The sequence below is a fragment of the Thermothelomyces heterothallicus genome, assembly GCF_042370625.1.
Source record: "Thermothelomyces heterothallicus CBS 202.75 unplaced genomic scaffold P884_scaffold_8, whole genome shotgun sequence".
NCBI classification, from domain to species: Eukaryota; Fungi; Ascomycota; class Sordariomycetes; order Sordariales; family Chaetomiaceae; genus Thermothelomyces; species Thermothelomyces heterothallicus.
The window spans coordinates 21,787-41,649 of NW_027192569.1; the positions used below are offsets into that span (position 1 = coordinate 21,787).

The window sequence follows — 19,863 nt, forward strand, 5'->3', positions numbered from 1 at the left end:
TTCTTTGTGCCGTATTGGCCTGGCAAAACCTCGGCTAGCCTAGGCCACTCGGGCCGTCCTTCCTGACTGTCGCAGTGCAGACTGCTTTCGCTGCTTTCGGTCATGTTGTCTTTTGTTGGGTGGTAGTTACCTTTGCACCCCGGTAATCAGCTCAGTGAAAATAGCTTTGGGTCCTCGAGGTCCAGTTGCCTGTTGGATTGCCATGTTTTTCCATTCTCGCAGGCAAGATACCTTAGCTATTCACATGTGCGTGCACATGTACTATATGCTCTGAGGCCCAAGATCACGCGCTCGGCCTCCTATATTCTCCCAGTAACCACACAGTCAACCCTAGCCAATACCCGGCCCACCAGCAGCCCAATCATGATGGCAACTCACCCAATCTTCTCAGAAACCCTTCATCCAAAATGCTGGGCTATGCCAGCTTCTGCAAGATGGAACCCAGCATGAACATCCATGCATCCTTCCTGGAAAATAAAGTGCCAAACCTGAAGAAAAAGCTCGAAGGAAAGGACAGTATAGGAAGAAAAAAAGGGGGGAAGAAAGAGAAGAGAACAATGACAGTGGTTTCCACTCCACGCCAAGGTCTCTGCCTTGCAAAAAGGTATCTCAAGTCATAAACCACATCTGGTATCGATAAACCGTGTCTGCTTTTCAACACTGCGCCGACCGCCCTCCGTTAAAAGAATTGAAGCCAAAAAAAAGGAAAAAAGAGAGAAAAGAGGAATCTCAAAGAGAACAAGAGCTGAGAAAGAGACGGCCGCAGAAAAGGCACGCATCGCCATCCCTCATGGTCCCACGATGCTAGATCACGCCACCAGGGGCGCCAGGGACGCCCATGCTCGACTTGGCACCCGAAATGGGCGTCTCCACGGACCGGCTCACTGGCGGGCCTCTTGCCACGAATGACGGGCTGTTGTCCCGAGACGTCCCGGGGAAGGGTCTGGAGACGGGACCCTGCATATCCGGGGGCGGTTTCCATAGCCGCCGCCGTTGGCCTTGCATGTTACCGCTCTCATCCTCACTGGCGACTCCATGATCGGCACCCGGTGTGCTGTGATTAGACTGGCTGGCATACGATGGCCGAGGTGGTGCCATCCCGCCGTCCTCGTAAGGACCCTTTGCCCGCGAGTCCTCGCGTCTGCGGCGAGGATTGATCGGAGGCACGGGAGGCGCAACGTCCGCTTCACCGCTGTCTGACTGTGATTTCGAGCCAATATCCGAGACACTGGCAGGAGGCTGGTGCGAAGCATGATGTGGTAATGTTGTGGTCGGAACCTGGCTTGACGACGTGACAAACGTCGGCTCCGAGATATCCCGTTTGTCGACAGGACGCCTCATCGCGCTGGGCGTGGCACGGTTCGCAGGGCCCAGAGCCGGCGACTGTGAAGCTGACGGTCGTCGTGGGCGCGGTCCAAAAGAAGTCGGGTTGCCCGCAGGAGAACCCGCAGCTTCCGTCATGTAAGGTGCTGGCGAGGGCAATCCCATGGGCGAGATTGGAGACGGCTGGCCCGAGTGCGGGTCTAAGCCTGGCCGTCCATTGTGCCGGGCGAGGTTTGTTGTTAACCTTGATCCTTCAAAGTGCGGTGAAGGTGCTGGGGAGGGGCCTCCGCGGCTTGGGTATGGATAAGGCGGCATCATGGGTGAGCCTTTGATGTCTGTCCCGGGTAAGCCAGGAGATCGCATCATAGGTCGTCCAGAACCGGGAGCTGCAAGCTGATCCTGGGATTCGGTGTTCGTGTTGGTTCGCAGACGGGGCGGCCGGCTGCTGGAACGACCGCCACTTGTCTCTGAACCACTCCTAGAACGTTCACCGGATGGCCTGGTACTTCCCGGCGAGTTGTGGCCGTTTTCGTCGCTGGGGGCCCGCGGTCTGTATGTGACAGGAGGCGGCCGTCTCTCTCTGCTGGGCGTCCGTTGTCGCGATACCCTACCCGCGGGGTGCATGCCATTGTGCTGCTCCAGTGCCGCATCTGATGCCTGTGATATTTGCGATACTTGGTGCCGAGCGAGCGTCTCAAGCTCTTTCCGTTTCTGAAGTTCGCGACGAGCCTGCCTGAAAGCGTTCAGACCAGGGTGCGTGGCTTTACCTTCGTCCTTATCCCCCCCCATAGGGTCCGAGTCGCCGTGTGATTCGACATCCGATATCGTGTGACCCATCTGCAATGTGTCCTCTCCGGCAACTTCCTCCTTCATTGTTTCCAGCGTGGGGATTTCCTTCTCGTCAAAGGATTGTTTCCCAGGCTGCGTTGGAGTGCTCATCGTTGCTGCTCCAAGCCCCAAAATTTTGAGTCCTTTGGACTGTCCCGGAACCACGTTTCGTGAGCGATCAATCAGTGAACCGCGGCTAGATTTTGGTTTGAGGATGGCCAGAGGGTTTGAGGATTGTGCAGACAGGTTTGACGGATCAGTCGGCAGCGGGTGCGGCGACGGAGCTCTGCTGCTGTCCGACTCGATATACGACGTCAGCTTCTCCCTGACCCGGCGACGAGCATTAGCAAGCTGGTTAGCGAACTCGTCCGTCTCATCCTCCGTGGCCGTGCTTGTCCGGTCAGGCGTCCTCGAGTCCGCAGTGTTATTCTTGGCTTGAGTCTCTCCCTCTCGCTCCGCTGACAAGGCTGCAGGAGCGGTTTCCGACTGCGAGCCAAGACGATCTCGGTCAGACGAAGGCCACAGACCCAACACGGCCGCAGCCTCCTCCGGAAGCGCTACTGCATCCGAATCGATCTTGAACCGGGACCCAGGACCCGGAGCATCGAATCCAGCACCGCCCAATGTCGAATCTACACTCTCTGTGCGAAGGTGCTGGCGAACCAAGCCGCTCAGACCTGAGGCTGGTCCAAGTGTTGGAGAATCCTCTGGTGAGGGTTGCTGTGAGTTACCGTATGAAGGCTCTGCCTTCTCAGTTGGGGAAGGTTCTCTGCTCATCTTAACAGGGGGAGAGATTGGAGTTGGCAGGGCGGATTGCCTGAAGGCAGGATGGTCCTTGTCAGAAGGCCGTTCGATATGAAACTCGGGAGGTATCGTGAGCCCAGTCGGGATTGCTGCGCCAGCCTGCGAAGGTTCGGTCTCAGCAACAGGGGTCGGAGGGAGTGCTCCGTTTGGCACCGCTTGTCGAGCTCCGATACTGGCCAGCTTCGTTTCATGGTCTCCGGATGAAGGAGTATCCTGACCGCTCGTTTCCGAACGGTTCCTCTGAGTCGGGGTTTCTCGGCCTTGTTGAAGCTGGAGCTGTCGTTGTACGTATTGCGACTCATCGTAGGATTGCGATGCTTCTTTCAGCAGACCCGTCGTTGTCGCCTTTCCCAAATCCTTAGGCAGTGTAGGCACGGTCGGCTGTTCACCGGTCTCGCTAGCGGGTGGGCTCAGCGGCGGTAAGCTACCCAAATTATTGGGTTTAGCAGCGGGTTGAGCACCGAGGCCCGAGTCCGAAGTCCCGATTCCCCGACTGGCCTCTGGCGGACTCAGGGACCTCAAGCTCGCTGCGCTAGTCTTTGTCAAAACCGTCCGCGTACCCTCCGCCTGGGAAGTGCTGCTCGAGGCAAGATCGGGTGTCCTTGTGCCAAAGGGACGTGGGCGCATCAAGGCCTCGATCCGCGAAGCCACTGAGTTCTGAGTCTCGCTCGAGTCATGATTAGGACCTTGCTCATAGAGCCTTCGAGTTCGAGTGACACTACGTTCGGGAATAGGCGATGTGACGGCTGACGGTGGTACGCTCACCGTTGTGGAGCCTTCTTTAATCATACTGGTGGACTGCGAGGTGATGGACGTGGCTGCTGTAGAGTTTCGGGCCCTGAAGGAGCCGGATGAGGTTGTAGACACTGTCTCGCGTTTGCGGCTGGATCCAATCGGAGCTGGAGACTCAGATCGGCTCTGCCTTTCTTCTTCGATCTCGTCCGAGGTCGTGCCGGTCAGGCCCTCCAATGTCTTTTCCCTTTCCGACTGCCTCCAACGTTGAAAAGCTGATAGGGCAACGTCGTCCTCGTAGACTGCTCGACCAGTCATTCCTCCCGCCGAAGCCGCCGGGATCTTGTAAATCTTCTGCCTCCCGCCAAACAAGACATTTCCCTCCGTGGGCCTAGAGCGGTTGAGCACGCTCGTGCCATTGGCTGACCCCGATTCGTCGGATGTCACGCTGGTTGTGCGAGGGAGATTCCGATCCTTGATGGACTCGACCTCGGCAATGTCGGACAAGCCAGAACCGGCTCCAAAACCGAAGTCAGCCAGCCGCGATTGCCGCTTGGGAAACAGTACACTGTCGTCGCTAGCCTTGCCAATCTTGGTATTGGGGTCATCCTGCTCCCTCAGCATAGAAAATCGTGCCGACAGGTTACTCATCAACAAGCTGGTCCTGAAGTCGTCATCTGAGGGCAAGGCATTGGCCAGATCGAATTCCTTCTTGACCTCCTCCTGCTGCACCTTCTTGCCTTTGCGAAAGAATGAGAGTGGAGATTGGTCTGAATCTTCGCTCGAGCGGCCGGCGGCAAGGTCATCCTTCGCCCTCTTCTTCGTCCTGAAGCGATTCATCTTGACTGCGATCAAGCGTTGTTGGAGCGCAATGGCATCGACTATCCGCCAGAAGCTCTCACTGTCAAACCCGGAGTCCCGAGGGTCGTGTGTGAACGCGCTGGGGCTTGGCCGCTATCGAGATAGGGCGTCGTATACGGTCCAACTCCAACCTCGGCGGATCCGTCAACGAATTGAGAGAGAACGACCGCTCCGAGTCGACCTATACAGGCTGATTAGCACCCGTGAGATATACCGGTACCAGGTCGAGGCGACGCGCGAGGGCGTCATCGAGCAGTGTAACGGGGCACAGAGGCTTGAGATTCCAACACGAACTCTCGGCCGTGTTGGCGTGACGCAAGCTGATTCTTGCATATTTGCCGCGTGGTTTGTTGCATCAAATTGGAACGGAAGCACTGCGCAGCCGGACATAGTGCCGGGCCTATCACGACAGTGTCGTCCAGTTCGAGTCGGGAAAACTTACACAGAGATGGAGTTCTGCAATGACCAGGATCCACACCCTATCCCATCAAGCTAAGACCAAGGGTTCGTCTCAGAGAGCACTCCCCAGGACGCTCGTCGCATAAAGTCGGAGCAGTGTGGAATCCCCGAGTGCTCGGTCGATACGGGCCGCGGCCAATCGTCACACTGTGATGCTGCACACTCCCGTGGCTGGTATCCCGCAAAATCCAAGACCAAAGGCAGGAGGATAGCGTTAAATCACTCGTATGTTTTGTTCTCAGAAAGGATCGGCTGAAAAGACCAAGGTATCGACGCAGCTGTGAAGAGTCTCGGAAGGAAGAAGGGCGACCGGCGGACTCGTGTTTGCTCCTTTTTGCGTCTGGAAATCGGCTCGAATGCTGACGACTAGTGCTCGAAATCGAGGCACGAAAGAAATCGAGGCACGAAACGAATGAACGAAATAAACGGGTGCAGGGAATGACTGAACGAAGGGACGAGCCAAGTCAAAGGCAAAGGATGAAGTTGAGAATCAAGGGATGCCGACCCAAATGTGTCAGTAAACTGCATGAAGTTTGGTGTCTCGGGAAGTAGAGAATGGGGTAGGGCGACGAGCGACCTTCTTGGGGCCGGGCAAGATTGCGCACGCCCACAAAAAGAGTGGAGGTGGACCAGGATTCAGGAGTCAAAACGCGGAAGGGGGTTGCAGCTAATCCCGGAATTTGGGCCCCACGATTGGCCAATGCCCGTCCAATAACGGCCAGGATGACCGTCTCCCCACACCTGGCGTGCCCTGGGACAGAGCTTGACAGCAGCATGGAGACGGCCGGCCGATCCTAATTGGTTCGCCTCAGCTTCGGGCAGTGAGTCTGGCGTGGTTGTAGTAAACGGCAGAGGAAAAAGAGAAGAGATTTTGGAAAACGGAAGGGCACAGTGACGGCAGGCCCACCCTTTCCGCCAGCCGGGCCCCCTCCATTGAGATTTTCCGCTACCCGCATCCGTTTTTTGTCTTATGGCCTTCTCCTGTGACGGGAGTTTCTCTGGAGCGCGCGAGAGTCGCGTTCCATTCTTGGCCGTTGCAATGATTGCATTTCTATCCGTGCTATGGAAATCACAATGTTACTACTATACGTGTGTGTTTGGGACTGGCAGCGTGAATGTGCCAGCAGTCAGACATGCAGATGCAGGTCTCACGCCCTGCATCCCGCGTTTCGGTACCTGCATTGCTCTTGCTTCCCCTTTTCGTCCAGACGGGAGGTTCCTCCACCTGTAGTGAATAAGGTGTATGTTTTCCACCCCGTCGTTTTCCATCGGGCTGCCCAAAGTTCGGCCTCGGCGGTTATGCGGGCCTCGGAATCGGCTCGGGGTCAAAGAAGACTGGCCGTACGGAGGTCCCGAGGCCTCTTCTCCACAGCAAAGCGGCCGGCGTTCTGTTGTTATGTATGTACGCAGTAACCGGTTTCTACCATGATGTGTTCATGTGTTACGGGTTGAGGGGTTGACTCGATGCACCTGGACGCACCTGGCCTTCAACCTCCTCGCCCCTTCGCTGCGCCGCCCCCATAGGCGCTACTTCTAGGATTCCCCCCGCGCGGGGTTCCTCTTGTGTCATCTGCTTTGTGGTGTGGCTTGCCAGAACATATGCAGTGGGGAATCAGGAGATGCCATCGTTTGGCACCTTGTAATGTATACCCCGGCGAAGAGAGAAAAAAAAAAAAACACGAGCCACCCTCGAGCATCATGTTAGCAGTTGTGTCCGGCGGCCACGCGCCAAAGGCTCAGACGCCCGATCTGGGCTGCAATTCCGATTGGGCCCCCCTGCCCAGAAGGGGGTGCCGTGGTAATTTTGTGGTTGGTTCCTTCACACACCACGCATTAATGGTCAAAGGGGTAGCTCCAGGAAGACGGGGAAAGGAGTAAAAGGCAAAACTACACGATGGGGAAAAAAGCAATGCAAATAGAAGAGAAGCAAGAACAGAAAATGAATTACAGGGTGCGATGCTCAGTTTTGCGTACCCGATCTAATGGGGATAACGACAGCACCCTGGCTTCGATGGTCACCTGCACCCTTCCATTCTGTCCCACCCACACGGGTCGGCCACGGCTTCCGCGAGCCAATCAGGAAGCTGTTCCTGGCGCTATGCCGTATATAGACTAGGAACCCGAGAAGCGAGATCTGACGGCCTCCACCTTGTAATCCGCACAAAAAGGACAGAGGTTCTTGGACCCATCACAACAATGACATTGTTGAGGACTGACACTGGAGATGACAAATTACCGCGCACACGCATCTCCAGTATGCAGAGCATCTTAGATTTGCTTTAGGGCAAATGTATGTGTCTTTAACGATTTCATGCGCGAACAACGTTGCCTTTGAAGTCCACAAGGCAAGTAGTACCGAGGTACCGACACAAGAAACAAAACATAAGGTGGTTGCACTGTTTCGGTGCCTGTTTTTTTTTCGAGCCAGGTAGATACGCATAGACAAGTGAGACATGTACTGTATGTACATGCATACATACATTAGTTATGCGCGATGCAATCCGTACGCACTGTATCTAGCAGTTGCATCTTCTCAGCTGAGCAAGGGAGCACTGCAGGAGGGCGGGGAGCACTGCAGGAGGGCGTGGCTGCATTTCATGACCACTTGGCCAAGAAATATAGGGACAAATAGATTCAGCAGAATTATCGCAGTTGCTGCGCCGGAATTTCACGAGACGCAAACGTGGAATTTCGGCAATCGGCGCGAGTTTTATCAACAGCCTCGAAACGGAAGGCTCTGGCTTCGGGCGAAAAACTTGGCGATGGATCCTCGCCTCGTGGCACGCCTGGCCAATTTCCGTTACTTTGGTAATTAACTAGTTAGCGGGAAGGCTGGTGGGGCCGATGACCAAGGAAAGACGAACAAGGGATTGATCATCGCTCTCTCGTGGTCTGGACGTTGCGGATTTGCGAAATTTTGTTGAAGCTGACCTTGATCGCGGAGACCAGGCCTCCAGCCCGGTGTTCGAGAAGCCTGACTGGGAATAAATAGCCGCATTGAGTCATTTTGTTGTGCACGAAGTACACACTAGTGCACCCATTACAGGACGTCCGTACACTAGTTACGTTAGTGGAGTTCTGTATACAGTAGTCTATCCTTACCCAGGCTCCCTTGCATTGACGGCGGTAATAGTGCAGTTACAACCGAGCGCGCGGGAAGGGGATGCGAGATGCACGGGAGCGATGCCTCGGGTCTTGGAGCATGCAGACGCGCCGATCAGGTGTATCTCCGTCCCACCTGCATCCCATCTAACCACACCACGAACACTTAGAGAGGAAGAGGGACTTGCGCACTGGTTCACGCGTCTTGGGCAATGCGGCTTGAGATGGAACGCGAAAAGCAGGCACTGCGGCCACCGTGAAATCCGGAACCTCCCACACTGATGCCCGCTGGTGATCTTTTCGCTGTTTCCACACACGTTTAAGCAAACTGCAGCTGTAGCGGAGCAGTGACACTACACTGCACGACGCTCGTGGACAATGTACTTACCTAAATAAATGATCACTGGTCGTCAGATTCGGGTCGAGGGGCCTGGACGCAACGAAATGTGCGAGTTGCTGGCGTTCGTTCTGTTGGAAGGACCAGCCAAGATGAGCGGGAGCAGCCGCTGTGGCATGAATAACATCGGACCGGTAGTTACACCGGTCATTTCGCGTAACAGTCTGGGAGGCGCAAAATTGTTTCGTGTCTCGCAGAAATGACAGAGACATTTTCAGTCATGAAGTAGCTGCACCATAGCCGCAAAGCTTCCGATGGCAAAGCAACTCAATGGGTTCGCAGAAGTCAACCACAGCGGAGCCGGAACCCCTTCTCCGTAATTATACAATTACGTATTGCCGGATGCCTCGCATGTTATGGCGCTTTGGATGCACGAGGTGAGGCGGGCCATAACAATCGTTAATTACTTCCGTTTGGCTGCTGAGGTAACCAGGTCTGTGTTCAAGAATATCCCGTATTTTTCTATGTTTCTGCCGGATTTCTCTCCCTTCGGCGTTCCGTATCACAACTGATCTCTCCCCACAAGTTCTGCGGGAGGACAGATACCATGCACACCATCCATAGCCTCAAGACCCCAGAGATAAACTACATTCAATTACCTGAATAATTACGCCCTTCCAATGTCGGGTACACTCTGTCAGATCCTCGGACGCAACCTGGTAGGATATTGAGACAAAGGCTCATATCTTCAGGAGGGAAAGAAAGGGGGGAGGGGTCGGCTCATGTCCTGGCGGAGTCCTGGGCTAGATTCTGTCTTCTATTTTGGTGCCAAAGCCCTCACCACATCAACATCCATCCTAGACCGCCACATTCTGTTCGACCGCCTCGTCTTGAGCAGGTTTCTTATCGGAGACTCTGCTGTTCAGGCCCTTAACAAGGCCCCTCCCATATTCTATACCCGTATGAACACCGATTCCGGGCGATGGCAACTTCAAGAAAGGTGAAAACTGCGTCTGGAACCGGTGCCATTCTTCCATGACGGAACGCGCTGTTGAATCCTAGCCGACGTTGTGGTACTGATTATATATTGGATGAACGCTTTTTCATTCTCCATTTGAAATGAGAACTTGAGCGGCCAGTGTCTATGATATGTGCCGCCGAACACATTAAAAGCTCTTATCTAGTTAAGTTGCTTGCTGGATTTCACACAGCGAGCGGCCAACTGAATGACCCAAGGATGGACCAAGTGATTGTCAAGGTTATACTCGTCCATTCGCCAGCGCAATCGGTCTAATGTTGCAAGGGGGGCAGTTCTCAACGCGATAACCCTTGCGATTTCCTTGCAGTTTCAAAAGCACGCTTCCGTCTTGAAGTTGCCGCTGATTAAAAAGAAGACAACAAAAATGAGAAACGCGAAAAACGAAAAGAAGAGGACGGTATGCTCAGTGACATCAAAGCGCCGACCTGAACCTTGCCGCATGCGCAATAACCAACAAAAATGAGAAGCGATCAAGGAACAAGTCGACCGAAGGCGCCATGGTGCCGCTAGGCCCTGCAACCCTCATTGCAAAGTACCCTCCCTTGTGTTGTTTTACAAAGTGCACCTCGAAGTGTGGAAGTTCACGCTTGATCCGATGATGCACCCCCTCATACTGAATGAACCCGCGTAAAGGTCCAAACCGACCATCTGTAAGACTTTTCTAATTCGTGAAGGAGGAATTACTCCGTAATACTAATCATGATATCTCATTATGGCGTTCCTCCTCTCCCCCCCCCCCTCTCTCCTCCTTTTTTCCAAGCAATCACATTAGGTAGCACACAAGCCCTGCGGTCATTACCCATCACTGTGCTCCTGCTCCTGGGAGCCTTTAACAACGCCCCACTCCCCAACTCATTTAATCCTCCTTTACCAATGCCTCGGCCTCCTCGTCGTCCTCGTCGTCCTCCTCCATCCCCCAGTCCTTCCACCCCTCGCCGCGGACCCAGCTGATCCCCTTGCGCCAGGGCGCCTCCTTGACCGCCCTGGCGTCCCTCTCGTACACGACGCCCGTGAGCATCAGCGCCGCCACGAACACCCAAACGTCCCCGCCCTTCACGGCCCTCCACCACCGCCTCTTGACCCCGACTTTCCACAGGCTCTCGACGCTCGCCTTTGCGCTCGCGAGGAACAGCCCGCGGCTGCCCCTCCGCCCGTGTTGCAGCAGCGCCCAGAACCCGGCCACGAAGCCGCCGACAAAGAAGCGCTGCGTCGGCAGGAACGTGCGCGGCAGCCACGCCTGGAAGAAGCATATCGACGACCAGGCGGTGGCCAGCGCGCCCGTCAGGAACCCGGCCATGCGCAGCGCGCTTGAGACCAGCTGGTGCAATGTCGACAGAGGGAAGTGGTACAACGCCGACAGGCGCGGGAGTAACAGGGCCGAATAGACGACCAAGAGCAGCCGAGTCAGGGAGGGAAAGGAGCGCAGCCAAAAGGTGAGAAACGTTCGGCTGCACGAGGGGTCTGATGGGTGGAGCGTCGCGCAGGAGAGAGAGGTGATCAAGGGGTGCGCGCCGGATGTTATGGGAGAGATTGTCTCCAGCGAGGACGGAAGAATATCCTCCTTGAGAGGGAAGAGAGTTGGGGAAATGAAAGCTCTGAGGCGAAGCATGATGGTCAGTCTTCAGCATTTTGGTTGGGCTTGAGCGTGGCAAAAAAGGTTGAGACTTACGGCCAGTTCAGCCGCGCCATCTGGGCGAGACTATCGACGATTTCGCCAGCGTTAGGCCACCTGAGACCGGATGGGTAATCCTCCGGCCTAGGATGGAGGTATGCCGTGGAGTTCTTGAGGATAGCATTGCTCCAAAACTGCATGAAGAGGAACCCATTTCAGTCAGCGGCGGCTCTTCCTTTGCTCACGAAAAGGAAAGAAGATTTCATCACCCACCGAAGGAAAGCAGTCTCGATCAAACACCAGCGCATGCAGCAACTGCCCGAACGCAAACGGCTGGAGCATCCAGCTTCCCCACCATGACGGCCGCGGCCTGTTCCGTTCCGGCTTGCCGTTGACACCCCTCTCCCGCCCCCACACCATGCCGTTGTCCTCGGCGCAGTTCCACCCAAACTCGAGCGCCCGGAACATCATGTACAGGGCAACCGTCACCCGCAACTGCCGGTTGGGATACACGCCCAGCGCCAACCCCGCCAGGGATGCGCCCACGGCCGGTGCGTAAGGAGATGTCAAGGTGCCGGCGATCTTGGGATTGCGCAACCGAAAAGGCGCGGCTGATGGGTCGAGGAGGTGGGCGCGGAGGCGGTTGAAGAAGCGGAATAGGATGCGATACATCAGCAGGATCGTGCTGAGGGAGAGCGAGAGCCGCAGCGCTGGCGACTTGTGCAGCGGTTGCTTCTTGCTGCTTGCCGACGCGGTCCTGGAAAGATAACTGTCAGCTTGTCTGCTCAACAACCTCCGCGAGAATCGGAGGGGCTCGGCGAGGCCTTTGCGTACTCTTTCTTCTTCCCCATCACTCTCGCCGATACGACTCCCCACAACTTCATCAGCGCGCCTGTCGCGACGAAGACACGGATCGAGTGCCTGACCGCGCGCGCATTGTAGTCGTCCGCACCGCGGACGGGGACCGTGGACCCATCTTCGCCATCCTTTCCCTTTCCCGTGCTCTTCCTCTCCTTACTCAACGACTGCGTGCGCCCTCGAGTGCCCTCCATGATCCTCTGCACCGTGTCCACCGTCGGGGCGCGCCTCTTGAGCGCTCGCGATCGCGAGATCACATACTTGTGAAGAGTCGCATACTCGCGGGCTGATATGGTGTAGCGCAGGGCGTTGCGGAGGATGGGATCTGTGGTGGATCGTGCCGTCGTCCCTGATGGAGCGCCGCTAGGACCTGGGCTTTTCGAACTCGGCGGCCCCGCCCTTGAAGCCATCTTGCCTTGTGTGCGTATGGTTACCGATGTGAGAGTATGAGAAGCCGCGAGGTGCGATGTTCAATCGCTTTGGATGACGAGTACAACTCCTTCCAATGCGAAGGAAGGATGGTGGAGAGTCTGATTACCCCCGGGCAGGTTGACTCGTGGTGGCTTGCATAAATGCCCAGCGAGGCTAGCAGTCAGACACGCGTCAAATCGCGTGATTCGGCGAATTACGAGTTCTGCTGTAGACGGACCCGCGCGGGTTTCTGGGTTTGTCTTCTTCCCGCGGCGATTGTTGAAATGCAGAAAGGGGGAAGAATCGAATGTTGCAGGGTCTCGGTGCAGGTGCAGGGAACATGTCATGCATTGAAGCGACTTGATTGCGTTCATGTGCAGTGCCTCGGCTTCGAGCTCAGCCAAGACCTGGAGTTTCCCCACCACCCCGCGACTTGTGTTCGGTACCTTCCATACTGCAGAGTTCCATGCGGGAGGAATGTACGGAGTACGGAGTCGAGTCCACCGTTGCAGCCTCGCAAACTAACCCTGTTGTTTGTTGGACGACAAGCACGCCACTACTGCGTAGTGGACGAGACAACACTAGTAGTACATTTATCGTAAGATCATCAACGTGATTGAGTCTTGACACCAGGAGACAATGCCTTCAGGGAACGTTACCATTTTCTCGCCTCCTTGAAGTTTCGTACTCAAAACATTTTTGGCAAAGACATACTGTTTTCCCCAGTGTGGTATAGCTGTAACCGGTGCCTCACCCGTCGCCCCGCCGTACTGCAACCCTCGACAAGATTCTATCATCAAGTTCAACTCCTTTTTTTCCTAACCCAACCCCAGATACCTGCAACCAGAACCCCCTTGAAAGCCGAAAGTGCTGCTCTCCTTGGACCCTTGTTGACGAGGGTTATGTGCCCAGTGAAGACCCCAAAATGCAAGCCCGTGAAGACCGACTGGTCCAAGAACCTGGTGGCTCTAAAACCAACCCAGTGGAAGCGAGCACACCCGCTCCAACAGACCCATAAGCCAGTGCTAATACATCATCCCACAGAGGCCTCGAGACGGCGACTCAAAAAAGCCTTGGTTTGGCCTCAGTCGCCTCGCGGAAAGAGAAATGAAAGAGCTCGAATAGAAAAAAAAAACCCAAGAAACCCAATCGTAGCACACCTCCATTCCCTCTAGCCTACCCATTAGTCGAGGGCAGGCATTTTTTATGTAACCGTGAGACTCCAGGCGCAATGCAGATAATGCCAAGCAAGACTAAGGGAATAAAAAATGCGTATCGGCCGATAGAGTAGCAAGGACAGAAGCCCATGAGCCGGAGAATACAGATACGAATGGCAAACCATGCAAACCGCCCAACCCAAACGTCCGAAGGTCATCAAGTCGTGAAATCTGGCCGGCTTCACGCCGAAGGAGCAAGACGCTCAGGTGCTGACGTTGGAGGAAGTGGGTTGCGACCAGGTATGGACAAGGTATGGGAGGTCGCCGGGGAACACCTCTTCCTTGAAGCCCATGCTATTGACCCAGAAATCTTCCATACTTCCTACCACCAGAGGCCCTGTCGCGTTCTCGACACGCTCTTGATAGACGCGGAGTTGAGGGTCCGCACTCTCAAGGGCCCGGTGCCGGCGCGATTCGCGCTCGGCGATGATGTCGGTGATCATGGACTGCCGAGACGCGGGGCTGAGCTCTCCGGACAGCTTTCCCAGGTGGGGGTGTTCTAGGACTTGCTTCAGAAGCTCAAACGGTAAGTTGAGCACGATCCGCGAGAAGAGGGTGTCGTTCGGGGTCAAGGCGCGCGAAGACTTCCCGTTCTTGGAGGGAGAGATATCTCCAAACTTGATCTGGGATAAGCGCAGGTTGGAGGAAACGCGCGGGTTCCGGGGCATTTGGGCTTGGGTTGTAAAAGACTGGCGGCTATGGAGCCCACAAGAGGTGCCATTCGCGATCGGGGGTGCGTTCGGGTTGCGCGGTGTGGGGCTCGAGGGAGGGAAGCGAGCAAAACCGTAGTCGCTAGCGCTCACGTCGAGAGTGAAATCGGTTGGGAAGTTGTGGACGATGAAAGAGAGGACTTGCTCCAGAAGCTCTGAGACCCCAAAGCCGTCGTTTCGGGGAGATACGATCCCGATCTGTGAGACGAACTTGACTGCCAACTCAATCGTGTTCCAGTAAACAAGGCGACTAGCACGGTGGACGGCAACAGAGTGCACCCACGGCAGCTGCAGATACCGGGCTGTGGCAACGTAACCGAGCGCGGTTTTCAAGTCATCTTTGGCATCTCGAAGGTGGAGTTCGGTGGGTAGAATGCCATCGGCAAGACTCCAGCCGTAGAGGGTGCGGAGGGAGTACCAGAAGATATCGGATCTCATGTACTCATCGTTGGCCTCGAGGAAAATGACGCCGCCCGGCGCGGTGCCCTGGGCTTTCATCACGCTGGCAAGCACCGGGCTGCGGGAGAAGACGAAACGGTGGCCGTGTGTTCTGAGCACACGGTGCAGATGCCGGTAACCGGGATGGTCCTGGAACTCTGGGCTATCAGGAAAGCGAACCTCGAGAACGCAGTCGTTGAAGGTGTTGTCCGAGATGCCATGTCTAAGGAAAGACAAGGCCTCCTCTTGGTCACGAATACTCTGGAAGGTCGAGATCGAACCCGTGGCAGGGTGTCCAGTGCCATTCATCGCGTGGTTCATTCCGAGGGGCGGCATGGCGCCCTGCCCAGCCGAGGCGGGAGGCCGCCCGGGAGTACCGTTGATGGCAGGGTAGTGGCCAAACGCATGCTCCTCCGCCTGCGCTGACGATTGCGACCCGTGGAAGCTGTGGGGGGTGGCCGGTCCAGCATGACTGACGGGATTCGGAGGGAAACCGTCGACCGCTGGAGAAACGAGCAAGGGCCGCCCATATCCGTCCATGGGGGGCGGCGGATAGGGGACCAAGCCCGGCGGGGGGGCGAAACCTCCGCCGCCGCCTGGACGAGGAGCAGGCGAGGATGTGTTAGAGTCGTGGAACCCATTAAAGGCCAAGCTTCCGTTGCTCGAATGAGGCTGATGGAAAGCCGGCCGGTTCAGAAACGCGGGATGTGGGGCCATGATGGGGCCTTCGGGGACGGGGCCGGATGTGCCACTCGGCTCGGCGGCGGGGTTGGTGGTTCCGGGAGGTCTATGGCGGGTAGGCGATTGGTTTCGGCGAGCGGGAGCCGTGGACGACATTGTCGGTGTGTCTGCAATCGCGTCCGTCAGCTGACATCCTTCACCCGCGAGTGCCGGAGCTGGGGACCGGATGAAGCGAACGGAGAAGCCGAGGGGCAAGATGGTGGGGTGGAAGCAGAGGAACGCGGGGTTCAACATTGCGAGCTACCGGCATACCTTTGTCATGCTCATCCGACGCGGCGGCCCTGGTCGGCTCCGCCTTCACACCGTCTTGGGTAGGGGCTGCGACAGGCGTTGTGGCAGCAGCCTCGTTTGCGGAGCCGAGCGGCTCGGTCGAGGTTCCGTTCGGCTGTTGTTGAGTCTGTTTCGACACATCCGAAGTTGACTTCTCTTCGATCGGCCGGATGCCGTTCGGCACCTTACTTGGAGACGACGATGCGACAGTCGGCGCAGGCGATGGCTTGTTGGCAGGGCGTTGAGGGTAGTTGAGGGGCAGAACCGGGACGATGGGTCGGCTGGGAGCTCGAGCGGCTGTCTTGGCGGGCTTGCCCGCGATTCCGTTGACGGGCGCCATGCTGCGGCGAAAGGTTGCCGGAAGACTATCAGGCGGAAGTTTTGCTGTAATGAAGGAGCGGCAGCGGGAAAGGAGAGGCGCAAGACGGCGGAAGCAGAAGCCGGGGGATTTTGGAGGTGTTGAGGTGGAAGCTGAATGCTCGGTCACTTGGCAACCTTCGCAGAACTTTGACCTGTGCGACCGCACGTCTCTCTCTTGTCTGACATCGGATTAGCGAGGAACAATTCGGCTGCAGTCGCAAGGCGCCAGGGAAAATAACTACTTGTCTGGTTGCTGCAGGTTGGCAGCAGCAAGCGAGAGGTCTGCGGGCGGCGTGCGTTCCGCTCAGGCCCAAGGTTTATGTCTGACGCCAGCAAAGCCGAACTTGCGGGCGAGTCGAGCGCAGCGAGGCCAGGAACCGAGTGGAAGCTCAGATTTGCTTCTGGGTCCGAATTGGCCTGCCAGTCAGCGGGCAACGAGGCCAAAATTTTGACGACTCCCCGCCGAGGAAAAAAATAGCGTCGGTTTGTGATTGGCCACAGAGTCTGTGGGGCTCGGCATCTGGTCTGTGCGCCGAGCTGCCTAGCCAAATCACAGAGAGAACCATTGGAAGCTCCGCAACTTCACAGGCTCCCCAATTGCTGGCCGGTGACCTACTTATTGAGGACGGAGACAACTACTGGAAGGTCGCAACCCATGAGCTACAACATGGTATTGTATTGTCTCAATGAAATCACCGTTCTACTGAGGGAGTACACTCACTGCAGACAGACACTAGGCGTGAAGGTACGATGTACTTGGAGATTGCTCCTCATCTGGCCCGAATGCCATTTTTCTGTAGAGTGCCAGGCCTTCGATACTGTGGCACGCAGGGTGGCGGTCCGCACGTCACCGAGACTTTATGTGGAAACGAAGTTTCTAAACTCTCCCTAGGTATCTTGGTGTCTTTTTAGTAGACTCCGTGAGCTAGTGTGTTGGCGCGTACTGTACCTTCCGTGATCTCGGGTATGGACGGGTGATTCCTCCGCTTCAATCTCGTGCCGACGGCATCCAAACTACGAACCACAATCTCCTCGTCCCTGTGGTATTGCCTATCTATCAATCAGTTCATCAAATCGGCAAAATTTCAGTGTTGAGTCCTACCAAATGGGCCTTATGACAACGCTTGACGTTTTCGAACTCATTGTCTTTCCATACGCATTTTCAAGAGATCCGTTTGTCTGACCTTCTCCCGCTCACACTAAGCTTCTGACCCCTGTCGGGCTTCCGCAGCATCCAAATCGGTTGCGGGGGAGGGCCGGCGGACGCTAGCAGCGCCCCGGGCCGGTCCGACTCAGGTCGGAGGCCCCGATTGTCGCAAACCAATCCCGTGTGCTTCCTCGTCAGCTTCTACGCAGCAAATATTATTGCATCGTTCTGCTTTACAGGTGTACTTCAGACGACACGGCATTCGCTCAGACATCTGATCAGGTAGGTAGCTCTAGTTTAAGAGGCTATTCCATATCTCTCTTCTCCCCCTCTCCCTCCCTCTCTTTTCTCAAATCCCTTTTTTCACTAGTTCATCGCGTTGTTAGCAGTGTAACCAGCTCATGTAAAAGTCCTATAACACGCTGTCTGCTCGGCTGCTCCTTTGCTGAGCCGTTTTAATTCCTCTGGAAATTGAAACAATGACTACCTACACAAAGGGACCAGGTACAGAAGAACGTGAAAATTCGAAAGGCGGGAAAGAAACAAAGGTAGAGACCGAATTGAAACCAAGAAAGGACTTCCAAGGAATAACATAGTTCAGAGTCTAATCGCCTAACTACACCTATGTCCCTAATTGCATTTGTGAATTGCCCTCCTTGGTGAAAACCAAGAGGCATTGGTTTGACCGTCGCAGATTGAGACCAACCGGGCTTGGTGCTGAGCCAGACCGGGAACTTTGGCTTGAAACGGTCTTCTGTCAGTGCTGTTCGACTAGCTTGGCTTGCCCTTGTCCAAAGGCTCCAGCAGTATCCCATGCAAGTATAGGCACTATCCTCGCGATAGGGTCCCAACCCACATCCGTTCTAGCCCAGCGGTGGCAACCTGCGGCACCGGTAACGCAGCACCGCCTCGTCCTCCGTGAATTCTCAATTTTCCTACCGCTACCGCCATCGTCAAGTGGCATACCCTCTCCTGCCCTCTTCATCTCGCAGCCCTCAGCCCAGTTACTCTCTCTCTCCGGCAGCGCGATTCTAGCCGGGTTCCGCGGCGCACTCATTCATATGCGGCGCACTCCCAGGGCACCCGGTTGACGAGCCAACCCGGGAGACACTGCCACCCCGCTGACCGCCCGGATCAGCAGCTTGGCAGCGCGAGTCCCCCGTACAGCGCACAGCTGGCACACTTTGGTACCTTGCCGGCAGTTAAACCACGTGCTCTTGGCCCCCGTCCTTATCGTGCGTGACCTTGTTTTCGTTCCTCCCCGGTGAGGCACGCGCCGCTCCCTGGCCCCTCCGGCCGCCGGGTCACTCCCGTCAAAGCGGCCAAGCCCTTTGCCGCCGTCATTTGAAAGGGGGAGGATTGTTATTATTGCTATTGTCTTGTTACTGCTGTCGTTGCTGTACAGGACGAATGCTCGGACAGTACACTATACCCACCGGATCCAATTCTCCCTCTCTCGGACGCATCGACATCACAGGCAGCCATTGATCTGTGTCTGAGCGGGCGCCGTGCCCGAGAGGTAGCGTACGGGGAACGCACAGAGTATGGCTTGTGAGATGATGGGTGACGAGGGGAGCCCGTGGGTGGGCAACGTTAGCAGGGTGCAGCATTCAATTCGACGCTTGCATTGTGGCCGGGGAGGGAGGAGCTTTCCCCCGCAAGGTTGTCGAGCAAGCGCTTGCGAGGGAGCACCGTTGTGCTGGCAGCGGAAAAGGTGGTGGTGCTAGCGACGAAAGGAACGGGGACGGACATTCGGCAATGTCATTCGAAGGTATGTTTGCTGAGCGAGTCTCTGGGGATGAATATTTTTTATTTCCCTAAGAAACAGACCCCGTGGTAAGTTGTAGTGCTCCCGAAGAATAGAAATTCAAGAGTTACCTCATCCTGCAGTTCATTGTAGGTTCATGTAATTAGAGTGCGAGAAAAGAATCACCATCAGCATTGCAAGGAAGAAAATGAAGATAAAAGAAAGAAAGAAATTAAAGGAAATGGAATAGAAAGAACGAAACAAGGAGGAGGAGGAGGAGGATGAGAACGATGATTCAATAATAGTCGGATGAAATTGGCAGGTTAACTAATTAATTAGCAAAATGGAGCCTTGCTTTTGAGATGCCGAATGTTGCGATGTTTCGCTGGAGTTGGTCAGACCAGACGCCAGGACCAGTGATTCTGGTAAGAAGCATGGTTTATAATAAATATAGAGCAAGAAAAAGCTTTCTAAAGCACGGGGAAGCCGGAAAGAAGAACGGAATACTTCCCTGGCAGGAGAAATAAGCGTGGTACGAACGCGGATATAATACGTAATTAAACGCCCAGGTTCACCGCGAACTGAGAGCACTTCCACTTAAGCCCCGCGCCTCTTCGCTCGCCGCTATGCATCAAGTCAACTGTAGGGTGACACACAGGAAGGTTCCTCTTGTCCGGTGTGGTATGACGAGGACGATCTAGGATAGTGGGAGGAACGAAACGGTATATTGGAGGGTGGTGGCTAGGCAATTCGCCGCAGTACTCGAGATGGGACTTGAAATAGAGTGGGAACTTTGATATCTTGTCCTTGGAGACTTATTACAGAAGCCGAAAATGCAGCTCGAAACACGGACATAATTAATTACTT

The 19,863-nt window shown here is 55.6% G+C and overlaps 4 protein-coding genes across 4 annotated transcripts; all 4 read right to left on the reverse strand.

Annotated features, from left to right (window-relative positions):
* Window positions 1-804: 804 nt before the first annotated feature.
* P884DRAFT_298842 (uncharacterized protein) lies at window positions 805-4,527 on the reverse strand (the record flags this gene model as incomplete). Its single annotated transcript, XM_069444648.1, has 3 exons — window positions 805-1,391; window positions 2,091-2,618; window positions 3,747-4,527. The coding sequence occupies 3 exons, from the start codon at window positions 4,525-4,527 to the stop codon at window positions 805-807; spliced, it is 1,896 nt and encodes a 631-aa protein (XP_069298364.1).
* A 4,776-nt stretch (window positions 4,528-9,303) lies between these two features.
* P884DRAFT_323125 (uncharacterized protein) lies at window positions 9,304-9,620 on the reverse strand (the record flags this gene model as incomplete). The annotated part of the gene is made up of 1 exon (XM_069445436.1): window positions 9,304-9,620. Exon 1 carries the CDS (start codon window positions 9,481-9,483, stop codon window positions 9,304-9,306), a length of 180 nt encoding a protein of 59 aa, XP_069298365.1. The 5' UTR covers window positions 9,484-9,620.
* Window positions 9,621-10,225: 605 nt separating this feature from the next.
* On the reverse strand, window positions 10,226-12,673 carry P884DRAFT_241193 (uncharacterized protein). The gene is made up of 4 exons (XM_069440208.1): window positions 11,932-12,673; window positions 11,371-11,854; window positions 11,155-11,291; window positions 10,226-11,080 (listed from the first exon to the last, which is right to left on the reverse strand). The coding sequence occupies exons 1-4, from the start codon at window positions 12,363-12,365 to the stop codon at window positions 10,342-10,344; spliced, it is 1,794 nt and encodes a 597-aa protein (XP_069298366.1). The 5' UTR covers window positions 12,366-12,673; the 3' UTR covers window positions 10,226-10,341.
* A 1,113-nt stretch (window positions 12,674-13,786) lies between these two features.
* On the reverse strand, window positions 13,787-16,082 carry P884DRAFT_276754 (uncharacterized protein; the record flags this gene model as incomplete). The annotated part of the gene is made up of 2 exons (XM_069442993.1): window positions 13,787-15,579; window positions 15,725-16,082. The coding sequence occupies 2 exons, from the start codon at window positions 16,080-16,082 to the stop codon at window positions 13,787-13,789; spliced, it is 2,151 nt and encodes a 716-aa protein (XP_069298367.1).
* Between the last annotated feature and the right edge of the window lie 3,781 nt (window positions 16,083-19,863).

Excerpts from the sequence above, each read along its gene's own strand:
- P884DRAFT_241193 (XM_069440208.1), bottom strand. The coding sequence starts at position 12,365 with ATGGCTTCAAGGGCGGGGCCGCCGAGTTCGAAAAGCCCAGGTCCTAGC. Across the intron at positions 11,292-11,370 it reads ATCGAGACTGCTTTCCTTCG|TTTTGGAGCAATGCTATCCT; the intron begins GTGGGTGATGAA and ends CTCTTCATGCAG. Across the intron at positions 11,081-11,154 it reads ATGGCGCGGCTGAACTGGCC|AGCTTTCATTTCCCCAACTC; the intron begins GTAAGTCTCAAC and ends GCTTCGCCTCAG.